The sequence below is a fragment of the Arachis stenosperma genome, chromosome 10 (assembly GCF_014773155.1).
Source record: "Arachis stenosperma cultivar V10309 chromosome 10, arast.V10309.gnm1.PFL2, whole genome shotgun sequence".
NCBI classification, from domain to species: domain Eukaryota; kingdom Viridiplantae; phylum Streptophyta; class Magnoliopsida; order Fabales; family Fabaceae; genus Arachis; species Arachis stenosperma.
Window position 1 is genome coordinate 120,399,024 of NC_080386.1, and position 17,372 is coordinate 120,416,395.

The 17,372-nt window shown below is 36.5% G+C and overlaps 1 protein-coding gene and 1 non-coding gene across 2 annotated transcripts; one reads left to right on the forward strand and one right to left on the reverse strand.

The window, feature by feature from the left end:
• Positions 1 to 1,086: 1,086 nt before the first annotated feature.
• Positions 1,087 to 2,994, reverse strand: LOC130957584 (polygalacturonase-like). The gene is made up of 4 exons (XM_057884428.1): positions 2,866 to 2,994; positions 2,199 to 2,510; positions 1,452 to 1,970; positions 1,087 to 1,308 (listed from the first exon to the last, which is right to left on the reverse strand). The coding sequence occupies exons 1-4, from the start codon at positions 2,992 to 2,994 to the stop codon at positions 1,087 to 1,089; spliced, it is 1,182 nt and encodes a 393-aa protein (XP_057740411.1).
• Positions 2,995 to 17,039: 14,045 nt separating this feature from the next.
• LOC130959531 (small nucleolar RNA R71) lies at positions 17,040 to 17,147 on the forward strand. Its single transcript, XR_009078605.1, has one exon. It is a non-coding gene; the product is annotated as a small nucleolar RNA R71 (small nucleolar RNA).
• Positions 17,148 to 17,372: the final 225 nt, after the last annotated feature.

Here is a 17,372-nt window from a genome sequence, read left to right on the forward strand (position 1 = left end):
TTATAAAAAATAACTATAATACCCCTATTATAAAAAATTACTAAAATACTTCTATTATACACACACACATATATATATATATATATATATATATATATATATATATATATTAATTTTGAGAACTCTAAATCATAATCTTTCTCTTCTTTTTATGTCGTCATAGGATTAGGATTTAGATTTTCAAAATTAATATAATATATATATATATATATATATATATATATATATATAATAGGAGTATTTTAGTCATTTTTTATAAAAGTAGTATTATAGTTATTTTTTATAAAAAAAATATTAATTTAGATCGATTTAAAGTTTGACTCACCGATTTTTCGATCAAACTAATTTGTCTGATTTAATTTTAAGAAAAATAACACAATTTAATTGATTATATATGTTAAATTTTAACTATTAAAAAATATTATAAAAAAAATATTTTAGACATTTTTATCTGAATAACTCCTTTCTCATTTACTTTATTTTTCAACTTTCTATTTCTGCTCTGGTTGAAAACATTTTTTATCACATTGATAATATACAAAATGAGCCATGATTCCTCCCATTAGTATTTTAAAAATACTTTTTTATAAAGAAAAATCTTATCCAACATATGTGTTTTTAATTTGGGACCTTTATTATAATCCAGAAATCTTTAAAATGGAAAATATTTAGCTCCTTATCAAAGCTAACAATTGAAGGGAGAATTAATGTTACCGTAACTTTTAAGTGTTTTAATAATTTTAATATCTGATATGATATAAAAACTTAATTAAAAAAATCAAATATAAAAATTTAATTAAAAATTCGATAAAAACTATAAATACCGATATAATAATTAAACTTATTTTTTGGTCCACGATTAAAATTTTATTATAAAAAATAATTTATATTCAAGATGAAAATTGAACATACATGGAAGGTCAACCTGTAATATTAACTGTTCCTAATAATTAATATCCTATCCACATCCTCACATTATTATATATCAACAGGGGATGGCTTGTCTACCCAAAAAAAAAAAAAAAATTGTAAAGTAAGTAAATGATAAGGAAATTGTGACAAACTAAAATGGCAATCTTGTAATAATTAAGTTGATGCACAAGCTGGAACTTTTCCAGTAATAGTAGGCTTGACATTAGCACATTTAGCGGTTGCTGCTGCACCATTGAATGTGAGATCAATGTTAGCAAGCTCAACTTCTTCACAAGGTACACTACTGCTACATGTAAGAAGCACCCCATCTGCAGTTCCTGAAGTTCCCTTAATGTTCTTGAACGAAACCTTGCTTATCTTTATTTTTGATGGACTCTACACCATACAGAAAAGTATATATTCATCAAAATTGGATCACAATAAACAAATTTTCTGAACAGTGTATATCTTTGTATGTATTAAATACGTATAAAACTAAGATTTATGTGTTGATTAGTTGAGATTATTATATTAAATACCTGTTTGTTACACTGATTCCATGGACAATACTCTTGGTCAATGATAACAGGATTCATGACATTAACCATAGTAATATCCTCAAAATGCATATCAGTGATAGGGGATGTTCCTGTAGAATCAGGCCACGTTTTGATCCTCACACCATTGGCAGTATTAGTCAAGGTGCAATTGGTGACATAGAAGCCTTCAACAGGTTCTTCATTTGGGTACCTTCCAAGGCTTCCAACACTGATTCCATGGCCAGGTCCACAATTCACATTTTGAACCGTTATTTGTTTGCTACCATCACCCAGTGAGATGCAATCATCACCGGTGCCAATTTTTGTGTTAAGAATCTTTATGCCGGTTGATCTTCCTATGTGGATTCCATCTGTGTTGAGACTAGTAGCTGGTGCATCGATTTTGACCCCGTCAAATGTGAAATTGCTGCACCCCAACACGTTAAAATGGAAGTCTTTGCTGTCCTTCGATGTTATGTCTCGAACTACTGAATTTTTAACAAAGTTGAAACCGAAATTCTGCCAAAATTTCACAGAAAACTCAATTAAGATCAATAGAACAAATTTTTAGTTAGATGTCACCTAAAAAATTTTTTAAAAAATAAGAAGAGTTCACTTTCTCTCTTTCAACCTTCACTCTTCTTCTTTCTTTGATTTATCAAACCATCAACATCATAGCTTGAATAATTAAAGACATGAGATTTTCTCTTAGATGACATAGGAATGGTATGAATAATAAATAATTACCATGCACAACATTTTGCAGTTCTTGTTGGATCCACAATCATTGATTTTCCAAGCAGCAGCACCTTGACCATCAAATATTCCATGACCTGAGACGGTTACAGAGTCAACGTAATTAATCTTGATCCATTGATCTGCACCTTTAAGATCAGAAGGATTTGCAGGTGCTTGAATTGTTCCATCAACTTGAATTTCAATGGGAGCCTTGCAAGGACCCTTCACGTCCACTGCATTCATTCTGTATGAACCACTTGGGATCGTAATTTTTGCTGCTACCGTTGATGCGCATGCTTCTTTCCAAGCACTTAAGAAAGCCTTCACACAAATATTCATAACACAAACAAAACAAAATCAACCCACAATAAAACCATTTCAATTTCACTTTCTTACATTATTGAACTATAATTAATATATCGATTATAAAACCAGCAAAATTAAGGTTTATAATTTAAAATAAGAGAAAATCTAAAAAATTAGCACTTACCTAGCAAAAGAAAAGTAAGTAATTTTACACTATTAAATGAAATCTGGAACCATTAAGAACACCAATAATGACTAATTAATGGTTACAAATCACAAAATTTTCTGGCCCCTAGCACTCATTGTGTTTACCTCTTATTATCTAACGAAGAAAAAACGACAGAAGTGCAAAGTAGTAAATGAATAATACCTGTGTTATATCTGCATTTGGTGCACCACCAAATTTTGATATATCAAATGCCCCAGGTTGAGCTCTAGTAAAGTCAGACAGAAACAATGAGAAGAAAGCAATTGCAATGATTTTTACAAGAAGCTTCATGTCTTGTTTTTTTTTTTTTTTTTTTTTTTTTTTTGGAATACTTTTACAAACACAATGTCTTCCCTTCACTTTTATTGAAGAATGATGAACAAATGGTTTCACAATTCTATTTATATACTAAGTTGGAAAGATTTAAGACCACTATCTAAATATGACATCTTTATGTTCTGATGGTTTGGCCTGCTTTCTATTGTAAGTAATTAATTTGTCATCACTTGTTGCTAACAATGCACTATAATAATAATAGTTCATTATTTCACCACTAATTATGAAGAAATCACTCAAACCACACTCCGAAGTGCATTCAGCTTTTGCTTTATATTACCTTTTTTTAAGAGTACTTATTAATTTGCAATTCATAACATCTCAAAGTTTCCAAATTATTTTTTTGATTAAGTTGATTATGTGATTATATAAATTACAAATCAATTATTTAGGATTTTTATTTTATAAATATATATAAAATAGTTTATCACTAAAGTAGATAGATACATCATTATGCCAGTTTTGTAATTCAAAAGAAAATAACATTTAACTAAAATCGTGAATTAACATTTAACACACAATGCAAGAATCACATAACTAATTTATTTTAACAAAAATATTAAAATTTTATTTTTTATAGTGATTTATCTAATGTAATATTAACATTTAATAGAATAAATATTCTTCAAATAAGAACCAAACTGATTGAACACAAATTTCTTACGTATCACAATATAATAAGAGAATTTATTATAATTTAGGATTTAATGTTTAAGTTTTAGAGTTTAAAGTATTACTATATATGTTAATACTATTAAGATTTTATTATTCTATCGATCTTTATAGTTTTTTCGAATTTTTAGTCTTTATATATATTTTTTAATTGAATCCATATATTATTTATTTATTTTAATTAAGTCTCTATCATAAAAAAATATCTGAGATAATGAAATATTCTATTTAAAAAATAAATATTTTAAAAATTAAGGGTCGGAGACCACCATGAACTCCACCTCTGCGTTGCGTTTTTGCCTGTGAAGCCACCATCAAGGATAAATCCACGAAACAGTAACCGTATAAACAAAAGATTGATGAATTAATTTGATGTAATTTTATTGGATATGTCTAAAATAAGTACAATAACTTTATGTTTATTAAATGTACTTTATTATTGTAAACTATTGGATTTTGTTAAATATAAATCAAAAGTTACTATTAAAAAAAATATTGATAGACCATAATATAATAAATATAATACACACTAGACATCACTAGTACATAAATAAATAAATATTTTTTAATATACAATACTTTAAACAAAAATATAATTTTTTATTTTTAAATAATAAATATAAAATATATAAATGTAAAAAATATAATTTTTTATTTATTAAGATCAACAATTATCATGCAATAAAATTTTTATAATATTAAAAAATTATATTAAAATAATATTCTTAACTATAATATAAAAATATAAAATAATTAAATTTTATTTTATATTAATTAATAAATAATTTAGATTGTTATATTAAAATTTTATTAAATAATTATTTTGTCAAAAATATTATTATATAATATAAATTTTTCTTGAAATATTTATAAAAATGTAATTTATATGTGTATTAACATGGATATATATGTGTTATGAATGTGTATTAGGTTGTGAATAAATAATTGGAGGTTGAAATTGTGAATACTGGAACTTGGAGGAAGCTGATTAGTTGAATTTTGAGGGGCTGCCTTGGTTTTGAATAAATTGCTTTGGTCGTTACGTGGGAATCGGCTAAGGTATGGTTTAGGTTTCTTACATTTAATATATAATGTTCTGTGAAAATTTAGGCTAGATGACCATAGGATAAGTTGGAATGCAAATGTATATTTAATGTTTAGTAATTTGTTGTTGAATATACTTGGTTGGTGTTTGTGGATAATTAGTAATTGATTATGGATGGTGGTTGTTATGTTGATTTGGAAAGAACCATGATTGAATGTGTTGAATGTTGTTGTTGATGAATATATTTGGTGGAGTGTTGTTGCTGGGAATTGTGTTGGAATTGATAAGTTGAAAGTGAATGGAATGAAAGATAGAATGAGGTTTAAAGAGTTTGAAAATTTTGGTTTTGGGTTGAACTTTGGTGGGCTATAACTTGATTTTTAGAATCCCAAATTGATTTCAACTTGTTTTAAATGAAAATCGGACTCATAAAGTTTATGTCGTTCGATGAACGGAAGAAAAACAATTTAAAACGACTGAGTTATGCCCTTTGGAAGATTGAGTTTATAAACTGTGTTTAAAACCAATTCTGCAGCTTTGCTTTCTCAATTCCTGCTGCTCCAACTCGTTATTGCATCTACCTTATTTTTTTTTTAAGAATGTACGCCCGCGCGTACGCATAGAGTGAATTTTTGGCGATGCGTACTCGACAAGTCCATGCGTGCGCGTAAGGGATAAACAAGCATGTTCATCTTTACGCGTGACATGAAGATTTCACCTACGCGTACGCATGATGAGTGACGCGCACGTGGTGGACGAAATTGTGATCATCAATGTTGTATTCTTTGTTGTTGTATGGAATAATTATAATGGCTCTTTGCTATGTGTGGACACAACTCCGTTCAACTTAACCAACAAGTGTACTAGGTCATTCAAGTAATACCTTACGTGAGTAAGGGTCGATCCCACAGAGATTGTTGGTATGAAGCAAGCTATAGTCATCTTGTAAATCCCAGTCAGGTAGAGTCAAATGTAATTGGATTAGATATTTAAAAGATAAATAAAATAAAGGGATAGAAATACTTATGTAAATTAATAGTGGGAATTTCAGATAAGCGTATGGAGATACTGTGCCCTTTCTTTTTCTACTTTCCTACTTCTTCCTTCAATCCTTCTTACTCCTTTCCGTGGCAAGCTGTATGTAGGGCATCACCGTTGTCAATGGCTACATCCCATCCTCTCAGTGAAAAAGGTCCAAATGCTCTGTCACAGCACGGCTAATCATCTGTCGATTCTCAATCAGGTTGGAATAGAATCCCTTGATTCTTTTGCGTCTGTCACTAACGCCCAGCCTTCAGGAGTTTGAAGCTCGTCACAGTCATTCAATCCCGGAATCCTACTCGGAATACCACAGACAAGGTTAGACTTTCTGGATTCCCATGAATGCCGCCATCAATTCTAGCTTATACCACGAAGATTCTGATTAAGGAATCCAAGAGATATGCGCCCGGTCTAAGGTAGAACGGAAGTGGTTGTCAGTCACGCGCGTTCATAGGTGAGAATGATGATGAGTGTCACGGATCATAACATTCATCAAGTTGAAGTGCAACGAATATCTTAGAATAGGAATAAAGAGAATTGAATAGAAAATAGTAGTAATTGTATTGAAGCTTGAGGTACAGCAGAGCTCCACACCCTTAATCTATGGTGTGTAGAAACTCCACCGTTAAAAATACATAAGTGAAAGGTTCAGGCATGGCCGAATGGCCAGCCCCCCCAAAACATGATCAATGGCCTCCTAAGATGAAGAATAAAACAAAACTGAGACCAAAGATGTAACGTGGTCAAAAGACGACTAATACACTAGTAAAAAGTTCTATTTATACTAAACTAGCTACTAGGGTTTACAGGAGTAAGTAATTGATGCATAAATCCACTTCCGGGGCCCACTTGGTGTATGTTTGGGCTGAGCTTGATCTATCCACGAGCTGAGGCTTCTTTTGGAGTTGAACGCCAAGTTGTAACGTGTTTTGGGCGTTCAACTCCGGGTCGTGACGTGTTTCTGGCGTTTTACTCCAAACAGCAACATGAAACTGGCGTTGAGCGCCAGTTTACGTCGTCAATTCCCGAATAAAGTATAAACTATTATATATTGCTGGAAAGCTCTGAATGTCTACTTTCCAACGCCGTTGAGGGCGCGCCATTTGGAGTTCTGTAACTCCAGAAAATCCATTTCGAGTGCAGGGAGGTCAGAATCCAACAGCATCAGCAGTCCTTTGTCAGCCTTTTTTCGGAGTTTTGCTCAGGTCCCTCAATTTCAGCCAGAATTTACCTGAAATCACAGAAAAACAAAAAAACTCATAGTAAAGTTCAGAAATATGAATTTTGCTTAAAAACTAATAAAAATATATTAAAAACTAAGTAAAACATACTAAAAACTACCTAAAAACAATGCCAAAAAGCGTATAAATTATCCGCTCATCACAACACCAAACTTAAATTGTTGCTTGTCCCCAAGCAACTGAAAATCAAATAGGATAAAAAGAAGAGAACATACTATAAATTCAAAAATATCAATGAATATTAATTCTAATTAGATGAGTGGGACTTGTAGCTTTTTGCTTCTGAACAATTTTGGCATCTCACTTTATCCTTTGAAGCTTAGAATGATTGACTTCTCTAGGAACTTAGAATTTAAGATAGTGTTATTGATTCTCCTAGTTAAGCATGTTCATTCTTGAACACAGCTACTTTTATGAGTCTTGGCCGTGGCCCTAAGCATTTTGTTTTCCAGTATTACCACCGGATACATAAATGCCACAGACACATAACTGGGTGAACCTTTTCAGATTGTGACTTAGCTTTGCTAAAGTCTCCAATTAGAGGTGTCCAGGGTTCTTAAGCACACTCTTTTGCCTTGGATCACGACTTTAACCACTCAGTCTCAAGCTTTTCACTTGGACCTGCATGCCACAAGCACATGGTTAGGGACAGCTTGATTTAGCCGCTTAGGCCTGGATTTTATTCCCTTGGGCCCTCCTATCCATTGATGCTCAAAGCCTTGGATCCTTTTTACCCTTGCCTTTTGGTTTTAAGGGCTATTGGCTTTTTCTGCTTGCTTTTTCTTTTTCTTTCTAATCTTTTTTTTTGCCATTTTTTTTTCTTTTTTTTTCGCAAGCTTTTTACTTTTCACTGCTTTTTCTTGCTTCAAGAATCAATTTCATGATTTTTCAGATCATCAATAACATTTCTCTTTGTTCATCATTCTTTCAAGATCCAACAATTTTAACATTCATAAACAACAAGATCAAAAATATGCACTGTTCAAGCATTCATTCAGAAAACAAAAAGTATTGTCACCACATCAATATAATTAAACTAAATTCAAGGATAAATTCGAAATTCATGTACTTCTTGTTCTTTTGAATTAAAAATATTTTTCATTTAAGAGAGGTGAAGGATTAATGGAATTATTCATAGCCTTAAGACATAGTTACTAAATACTAATGATCATGAAGTACAAATACAAAACATAGATAAACATGAAGCATAAAAATCAAAAAACAGAGAAATAAGAACAAGGAATGAGTCCACCTTAGTGGCGTCTTCTTCTTGAAGGATCAATGATGTTCTTAAGCTCTTCTATGTCCCTTCCTTGCCTTTGTTGCTCCTTCCTCATTGCTCTTTGATCTTCTCTAATTTCATGGAGAATGATGGAGTGCTCTCGATGTTCCACCCTTAGTTGCTCCCAATAGTTGTGGAGGAAAATGTATCCCCTGAGGTATCTCAGAGATCTCTTGATTTGCAGTCAAATGCTCTTCTACTGAGTTATGGACCCTTGAGATGAATCTCTCCATCTTCCATGACTCAGAGGTGGAAGCTTTTGTCTTCCCTTTTCTCTCTTTTTTATTTTTTTTGAGGTTTCTCTGACCTTAGGTGCCATCAATGGTTATGGAAAAATAAAAAGCTATGCTTTTACCACACCAAACTTAGAAAATTGCTCGCCCTCGAGCAAGAGAAGAAAGAAAAGATGAAGAATAAGAAGAAGATATGGAGGAGATGGAGGGATGTGTGTAGTCGGCTATATGGGTGGGATTGGGTGGGAAAGAGATTTTGAATTTTGAAGGTAGGTGAGGTGTATGGGAAAGAGTGGATGGATGTGAGTGGTGAATGAAAAACAGAAGGGATGACCATGAATGGAGAGAGAGAGGGCGAGGTAGGTGGGGATCCTGTGAGGTCCACAGATCCTGAGGTGATCCTGTGGGGTCTATAGATCCTGAGGTGTCAAGGATTTACATCCCTGCACCAATTAGGCATGTAAAATGCCTTTGCATACCATTCTGGCATTTAAACGCCGAGGTGATGCACGTTCTGGGCGTTCAACGCCCATGTGTAGCATGTTTCTGGCGTTGAACGCCAGTTCCATGCTTGTTACTGGCGTTCAGCGCCAGCTTTCCTCAAGGCACTTTCCTGGCGTTCAAACGCCAGGATGTTGCTTGTTTCTGGCGTTTAGCGCCAGATTCATGCTCTGTTCTGGCATTGAACGCCAGCCAGATGCTTCTTACTGGCGTTGAACGCCAGTATGTCCTCCCTCCAGGGTGTGATTTTTCTTCTGCTGTTTTTGATTCTGTCTTTAATTTTTATATTTTTTCGTGACTCCACATGATCATGTACCTAATAAAACACAAGATAATAATAAAATAAAAATTAGATAAATAAAAATTGGGTTGCCTCCCAACAAGCGCTCTTTTAATGTCATTAGGTTGACAGTGGGCTCTCATGGAGCCTCACAGGGGATCAGGTCAATGTTGTATAGTCCCAACACCAAACTTAGAGTTTGGTTGTGGGAATGTAACACCAAACTTAGAGTTTGGTTGTGGCCTCCCAACACCAAACTTAGAGTTTGACTGTGGGGGCTCTTCTTGACTCTGTACTGAGAGAAGCTTTTCATGCTTCCTCTCTATGGTTGTAGAGGAAGATCCTTGAGCTTTAAACACAAGGTAGTCCCCGTTCAATTGAAGGACTAATTCTCCTCTGTTAACATCAATCACAGCTTCTGCTGTGGCTAGGAAGGGTCTCCCAAGGATGATGCATTCATCTTCTTCCTTCCTAGTGTCTAAGATTATGAAATCAGCAGGGATGTAAAGGCCTTCAACCTTTACTAACACGTCCTCTACTAATCCATAAGCTTGTCTTAATGACTTGTCTGCCAATTGTAATGAGAATAAGGCAGGTTGTACCTCAATGATCCTCAGCTTCTCCATTACAGAGAGTAGCATAAGATTTATCCCTGACCCCAGATCACATAGAGCTTTTTCAAAGGTCATGGTGCCTATGGTACAAGGTATTAAGAACTTGCCAGGATCTTGTCTCTTTTGAGGTAAAATTTGCTGAATCCATGCATCCAGTTCACTAATGAGCAAGGGAGGTTCACTTTCCCAAGTCTCATTACCAAAAAACTTGGCATTCAGCTTCATGATAGCTCCTAAATATTGAGCAACTTGCTCTCCAGTCACTTCTTCATTCTCTTCAGAGGAAGAATAGTTTTCAGAGCTCATGAATGGCAGAAGGAGATCTAATGGAATCTCTATGGTCTCTATATGAGCCTCAGATTCTTTTAGGTCCTCAATGGAAAACTCCTTCTTATTTGAAAGACGTCCCAGGAGGTCTTCCTCACTAGGATTTTCGTCCTTTTCCTCCCTTGTGCATTCGGCTATATTGATCACATCAATGGCCTTGCACTCTCCTTTTGGATTCTCTTTTATATTGCTTGGGAGAATACTGAGAGGAGTTTCAATGACTTTCTTACTCAGTTGGCCCACTTGTGCCTCCAGATTTCTGATGGAGGATCTTGTTTCACTCATGAAACTGAAAGTGGCTTTTGACAGATTAGAGACTAAGTTTGCTAAATTAGAGGGGCTCTGTTCGGAATTTTCTGTCTGTTGCTGAGAAGATGATGGAAAAGGCTTGTTATTACTGAGCCTATTTCTTCCACCATTGTTAAAGCCTTGTTGAGGCTTTTGTTGATCCTTCCATGAGAAATTTGGATGATTTCTCCATGATGAGTTATAGGTATTTCCATAAGGTTCACCCATGTAATTAACCTCTGCTATTGCAGAGTTCTCAGGATCATAAGCTTCTTCAGAAGATGCCTCTTTAGTACTGTTGGATGCATTTTGCCATCCATTCAGACTTTGAGAAATCATGTTAACTTGCTGAGTCAACACTTTGTTCTGAGCCAATATGGCATTCAGAGCATCAATTTCAAGAACTCCCTTTCTCTGAGGCGTCCCATTATTCATGGAATTCCTCTCAGAAGTGTACATGAATTGGTTATTTGCAACCATGTCAATAAGCTCTTGAGCTTCTGCAGGTGTTTTCTTTAGGTGAATGGATCCACCTGCAGAATGGTCCAATGGCATTTTCGAAAATTCAGATAGACCATAATAGAATATATCTAATATGGTCCATTCTGAAAACATGTCAGATGGACACCTTTTGGTCAGCTGCTTGTATCTTTCCCAAGCTTCATAGAGAGATTCACCATCTTTTTGCTTGAAGGTTTAAACATCCACTCTAAGCTTGCTCAGCTTTTGAGGAGGAAAGAATTTATCCAAGAAGGCAGTGACCAGCTTTTCCCAGGAGTCCAGGCTATCCTTAGGTTGTGAATCCAACCATATTCTAGCTCTGTCTCTTACAACAAAAGGGAAAAGCATGAGCCTGTAGACTTCAGGATCTACTCCATTCGTCTTTACAGTCTCACAAATCTGCAAGAACTCAGTTAAAAACTGATAAGGATCTTCAAATGGAAGTCCATGAAACTTGCAGTTTTGTTGCATTAAAGCAACTAGCTGAGGTTTCAGCTCAAAGTTGTTTGATCCAATGGCAGGAATAGAGATGCTTCTTCCATCAAACTTGGACGTGGGTTTAGTAAAGTCACCAAGCATCCTCCTTGCATTATTATTATTTTCGGCTGCCATCTCCTTCTCTTGTTCGAAAATTTCTGAAAGGTTACCTTTAGATTGTTGTAACTTAGCTTCTCTTAGTTTCCTCTTCAGAGTCCTTTCAGGTTCTGGATCAATTTCAACAAGAGTGCCTTTTTTTCTTGTTCCTGCTGGTGCACGAAATTGTGATCAATACAACTTCGCACAACTAACCAGCAAGTGCACTGGGTCGTCCAAGTAATACCTTACGTGAGTAAGGGTCGATCCCACGGAGATTGTTGGTATGAAGCAAGCTATGGTCACCTTGTAAATCTCAGTCAGGCAGACTCAAATGGGTATAGTGATAAACGAATAAAGCATAAAGATAAAGATAGGGATACTTATGTATATCATTGGTGAGAGCTTCAGATAAGCGTATGAAGATACCTTCCCTTCCGTCTCTCTGCTTTCCTACAGTCTTCATCCAATCCTTCTTACTCCTTTCCATGGCAAGCTCATGTAGGGTTTCACCGTTGTCAATGGCTACCTCCCATCCTCTCAGTGAAAATGTTCCTATGCTCTGTCACAGCATGGCTAATCAGCTGTCGGTTCTCGGTCAGGCCGGAATAAAATCCATCGATTCTTTTGCGTCTGTCACTAACGCCCCGCCTGCTAGGAGTTTGAAGCACGTCACAGTCATTCAATCATTGAATCCTACTCAGAATACCACAGACAAGGTTAGACCTTCCGGATTCTCTTGAATGCCGCCATCAGTTCTCGCCTATACCACGAAGACTCTGATCTCACGGAATGGCTGGCTCATTTGTCAGGCGAGCACTCGGTTGTCAGGCGATCAACCATGCATCGTGTATCAGGAATCCAAGAGATATTCACTAGAGCCTCGTATGCTCGTAGAACAAGAGTGGTTGTCAATCACTTTGTTCATGAGTGAGAATGATGATGAGTGTCACGGATTATCACATTCATCAAGTTGAAGAACAAGTGATATCTTGGACAAAGAACAAGCGGATTTGAATAGAAGAACAATAGTAATTGCATTAATACTCGAGGTACAGCAGAGCTCCACACCTTAATCTATGGTGTGTAGAAACTCCACCGTTGAAAATACATAAGAACAAAAGTGATCATTGGTTTCGGCCCCAAAGAGGGAACCAGAAGAACCAAGATGAAAATACAATAGTCAAAGGTCCTATATATAGAGAACTAGTAGTCTAGGGTGTACAGAGATAAGTAAATGACATAAAAATCCACTTCCGGGCCCACTTGTTGTGTGCTTGGGCTGAGCAATGAAGCATTTTCGTGTAGAGACTCTTCTTGGAGTTAAACGCCAGCTTTTATGCCAGTTTGGGCGTTTAACTCCCAATTAGGTGCCAGTTCCGGCGTTTAACGCTGGAATTTCTTGAGGTGACTTTGAACGCCGGTTTGGGCCATCAAATCTTGGGCAAAGTATGGACTATCATATATTGCTGGAAAGCCCAGGATGTCTACTTTCCAACGCCGTTGAGAGCGCGCCAATTGGGCTTCTGTAGCTCCAGAAAATCCACTTCGAGTGCAGGGAGGTCAGAATCCAACAGCATCTGCAGTCCTTTTCAGCCTCTGAATCAGATTTTTGCTCAGATCCCTCAATTTCAGCCAGAAAATACCTGAAATCACAGAAAAACACACAAACTCATAGTAAAGTCCAGAAAAGTGAATTTTAGCTAAAAACTAATAAAAATATACTAAGAACTCTACTAAAACTACTAAAAACATACTAAAAACAATGCCAAAAAGCGTACAAATTATCCGCTCATCACAACACCAAACTTAAATTGATGCTTGTCCCCAAGCAACTGAAAATCAAATAGGATAAAAAGAAGAGAATATACTATAGACTCCAAATTATCAATGAAACTTAGCTCCAAATTAGATGAACGGGACTAGTAGTTTTTTGCCTCCGAACAGTTTTGGCATCTCACTTTATCCTTTGAAATTCAGAATAATTGGCTTCTTTAGGAACTCAGAATCAGATAGTGTTATTGATTCTCCTAGTTAAGTATGATGATTCTTGAACACAGCTACTTATTGAGTCTTGGCCGTGGCCCAAAGCACTCTGTCTTCCAGTATTACCACCGGATACATACATGCCACAGACACATAATTGGGTGAACCTTTTCAGATTGTGACTCAGCTTTGCTAGAGTCCCCAATTGGAGGTGTCCAGGGTTCTTAAGCACACTCTTTTTGCCTTGGATCACAACTTTATTTCTTTCTTTTTCTTTCTTTTTCTTTCTTTTTCTTTTTCTCCCTTTTTTTCATTTTTTTTTTGTATTCACTGCTTTTTCTTGCTTCAAGAATCATTTTTATGATTTTTCAGATCCTCAGTAACATGTCTCCTTTTTCATCATTCTTTCAAGAGCCAACAATTTTAACATTCATGAACCACAAATTCAAAAGACATATGCACTGTTTAAGCATACATTCAGAAACAAAAGTATTGCCACCACATCAAACTAAATTAAGCTAGTTTTAAAGATGAATTTGAAATCCTGTACTTCTTGTTCTTTTGTAATAAAAACAGTTTTCATTTAAGAAAGGTGATGGATTCATATTCATAGCTTTAAGGCATAGACACTAAGACACTAATGATCATAAGACACAAACATGGATAAACATAAAGCATAATTTTCGAAAAACAGAAAAGCAAAGAACAAGGAGATTAAAGAACGGGTCCACCTTAGTGATGGCGGCTTGTTCTTCCTCTTGAAGGTCTTATGGAGTGCTTGAGCTCCTCAATGTCTCTTCCTTGTCTTTGTTGCTCCTCTCTTATGATGAGAGGGGTCTCTTGTTTGCTCCATCCTTAGTTGTCCCATGTTGGAACTCAATTCTCCTAGGGAGGTGTTGATTTGCTCCCAATAGTTTTGTGGAGGAAAGTGCATCCCTTGAGATGAATCTCTCCATCTCTCATGACTCGGAGGTAGAAGCTTTTGCCTTCCCTTTCCTCTTTCTAGAGGTTTCTCCGGCTTTGGATGCCATAAATGGTTATGGAAAAACAAAAAGCAACGCTTTTACCACACCAAACTTAAAAGGTTTGCTCGTCCTCGAGCAAAAGAAGAAAGAAGAGAGTAGAAGAAGAAGAAATGAGGAAGAAGGGAATGGCTTTGTGTTCGGCCAAAGAGGGGGAGAAGTGGTGTTTAGGTGGTGTGAAAATAAAGGAGTGAAGAAGGGTTTATGGGGAAGAGGTGTTGAGGTGATTGGTGAATGGGTGAAGAAGAAAGAGGGTGGTGGGGTTGGTGGGGATCCTGTGGGGTCCACAGATCTTGAGGTGTCAAGGAAAAGTCATCCCTGCACCAAGTGGCATGCAAAATCACGTTTTGAGCCAATTCTGGCGTTTAACGCCAGGTTCTTGCCCCTTCCTGGCGTTTAACGCCAGTCTGGTGCCCTTTTCTGGCGTTAAACGCCCAGAATGGTGCCAGACTGGGCGTTAAACGCCCAACTGCTAACCTTACTGGCGTTTAAACGCCAGTAAGTTCTTCCTCCAGGGTGTGCTGTTTTTCTTCCTGTTTTTCATTCTGTTTTTGCTTTTTCAATTGATTTTGTGACTTCTTATGATCATCAACCTACAAAAAACATAAAACAACAAAGGAAAATAGATAAAATATAATCATTGGGTTGCCTCCCAACAAGCGCTTCTTTAATGTCAGTAGCTTGACAGAGGGCTTTCATGGAGCCTCATATTTTCTCAGAGCAATGTTGGAACCTCCCAACACCAAACTTAGAGTTTGAATGTGGGGGTTCAACACCAAACTTAGAGTTTGGTTGTGGCCTCCCAACACCAAACTTAGAGTTTGACTGTGGGGGCTCTGTTTGACTCTGATTTGAGAGAAGCTCTTCATGCTTCCTCTCCATGGTGACAGAGGGATATCCTTGAGCCTTGAACACAAAGGATTCTTCATTCACTTGAATGATCAGTTCACCTCTATCAACATCAATCACAGCCTTGGCTGTGGCTAGGAAGGGTCTGCCAAGGATGATGGTTTCATCCATGCACTTCCCAGTCTCTAGGACTATGAAATCAGCAGGGATGTAATGGTCTTCAATCTTCACCAAAACATCCTCTACAAGTCCATAAGCTTGTTTTCTTGAGTTGTCTGCCATCTCTAGTGAGATTCTTGCAGCTTGTACCTCAAAGATCCCTAGCTTCTCCATTACAGAGAGAGGCATGAGGTTTACACTTGACCCTAAGTCACACAGAGCCTTCTTGAAGGTCATGGTGCCTATGGTACAAGGTACTGAAAACTTCCCAGGATCTTGTCTCTTTTGAGGTAATTTCTGCCTAGACAAGTCATCCAGTTCTTTGGTGAGCAAAGGAGGTTCATCCTCCCAAGTCTCATTTCCAAATAACTTGTCATTTAGCTTCATGATTGCTCCAAGGTATTTAGCAACTTGCTCTTCAGTGACATACTCATCCTCTTCAGAGGAAGAATACTCATCAGAGCTCATGAAAGGCAGAAGTAAGTCTAATGGAATCTCTATGGTCTCATTTTGAGCCTCAGATTCCCATGGTTCCTCATTAGGGAACTCATTGGAGGTCAGTGCACGCCCATTGAGGTCTTCCTCAGTGGCGTTCACTTCCTCTCCCTCCTCTCCAAATTCGGCCATGTTTATGGCCTTGCACTCTCCTCTTGGATTTTCTTCTGTATTGCTTGGGAGAGTACTAGGAGGGAGTTCAGTAATTTTCTTGCTCAGCTGTCCCACTTGTGCCTCCAAATTTCTAATGGAGGACCTTGTTTCAGTCATGAAACTTTGAGTGGTTTTGATTAGATCAGAGACCATGGTTGCTAAGTCAGAGGGGTTCTGCTTAGAATTCTCTGTCTGTTGCTGAGAAGATGATGGAAAAGGCTTGCCATTGTTAAACCTGTTTCTTCCACCATTATTGTTATTGAAACCTTGTTGAGGTCTCTCTTGATTCTTCCATGAGAAATTTGGGTGATTTCTCCATGAAGAATTATAGGTGTTTCCATAGGAATCTCCTAGGTAATTTACCTCTTCCATTGAAGGGTTCTCAGGATCATAAGCTTCTTCTTCAGATGAAGCATCCTTAGTACTGCTTGGTGCATTTTGCATTCCAGACAGACTTTGAGAAATCAAATTGACTTGTTGAGTCAATATCTTGTTCTGAGCCAAAATGGCATTCAGAGTATCAATCTCAAGAACTCCTTTCTTCTGACTTGTCCCATTGTTCACAGGATTTCTTTCAGAAGTGTACATGAATTGGTTATTTGCAACCATTTCAATGAGCTCTTGAGCCTCTGTAGGCGTCTTCTTCAGATGAAGAGATCCTCCAGCAGAGCTATCCAAAGACATCTTGGACAGTTCAGAGAGACCATCATAGAAAATACCTATGATGCTCCATTCAGAAAGCATATCAGATGGACATTTTCTGATCAATTGTTTGTATCTTTCCCAAGCTTCATAGAGGGATTCACCATCCTTCTGTCTGAAGGTTTGGACTTCCACTATAAGCTTACTCAATTTTTGAGGTGGAAAGAACTTTGCCAAGAAGGCATTGACTAGCTTTTCCCAAGAGTCCAGGCTTTCTTTAGGTTGAGAGTCCAACCATATTCTAGCTCTGTCTCTTACAGCAAAAGGGAATAGCATCAGTCTGTAGACCTCAGGGTCAACCCCATTAGTCTTGACTGTGTCACAGATTTGCAATAACTCAGCTAAAAACTGATGAGGATCTTCCAATGG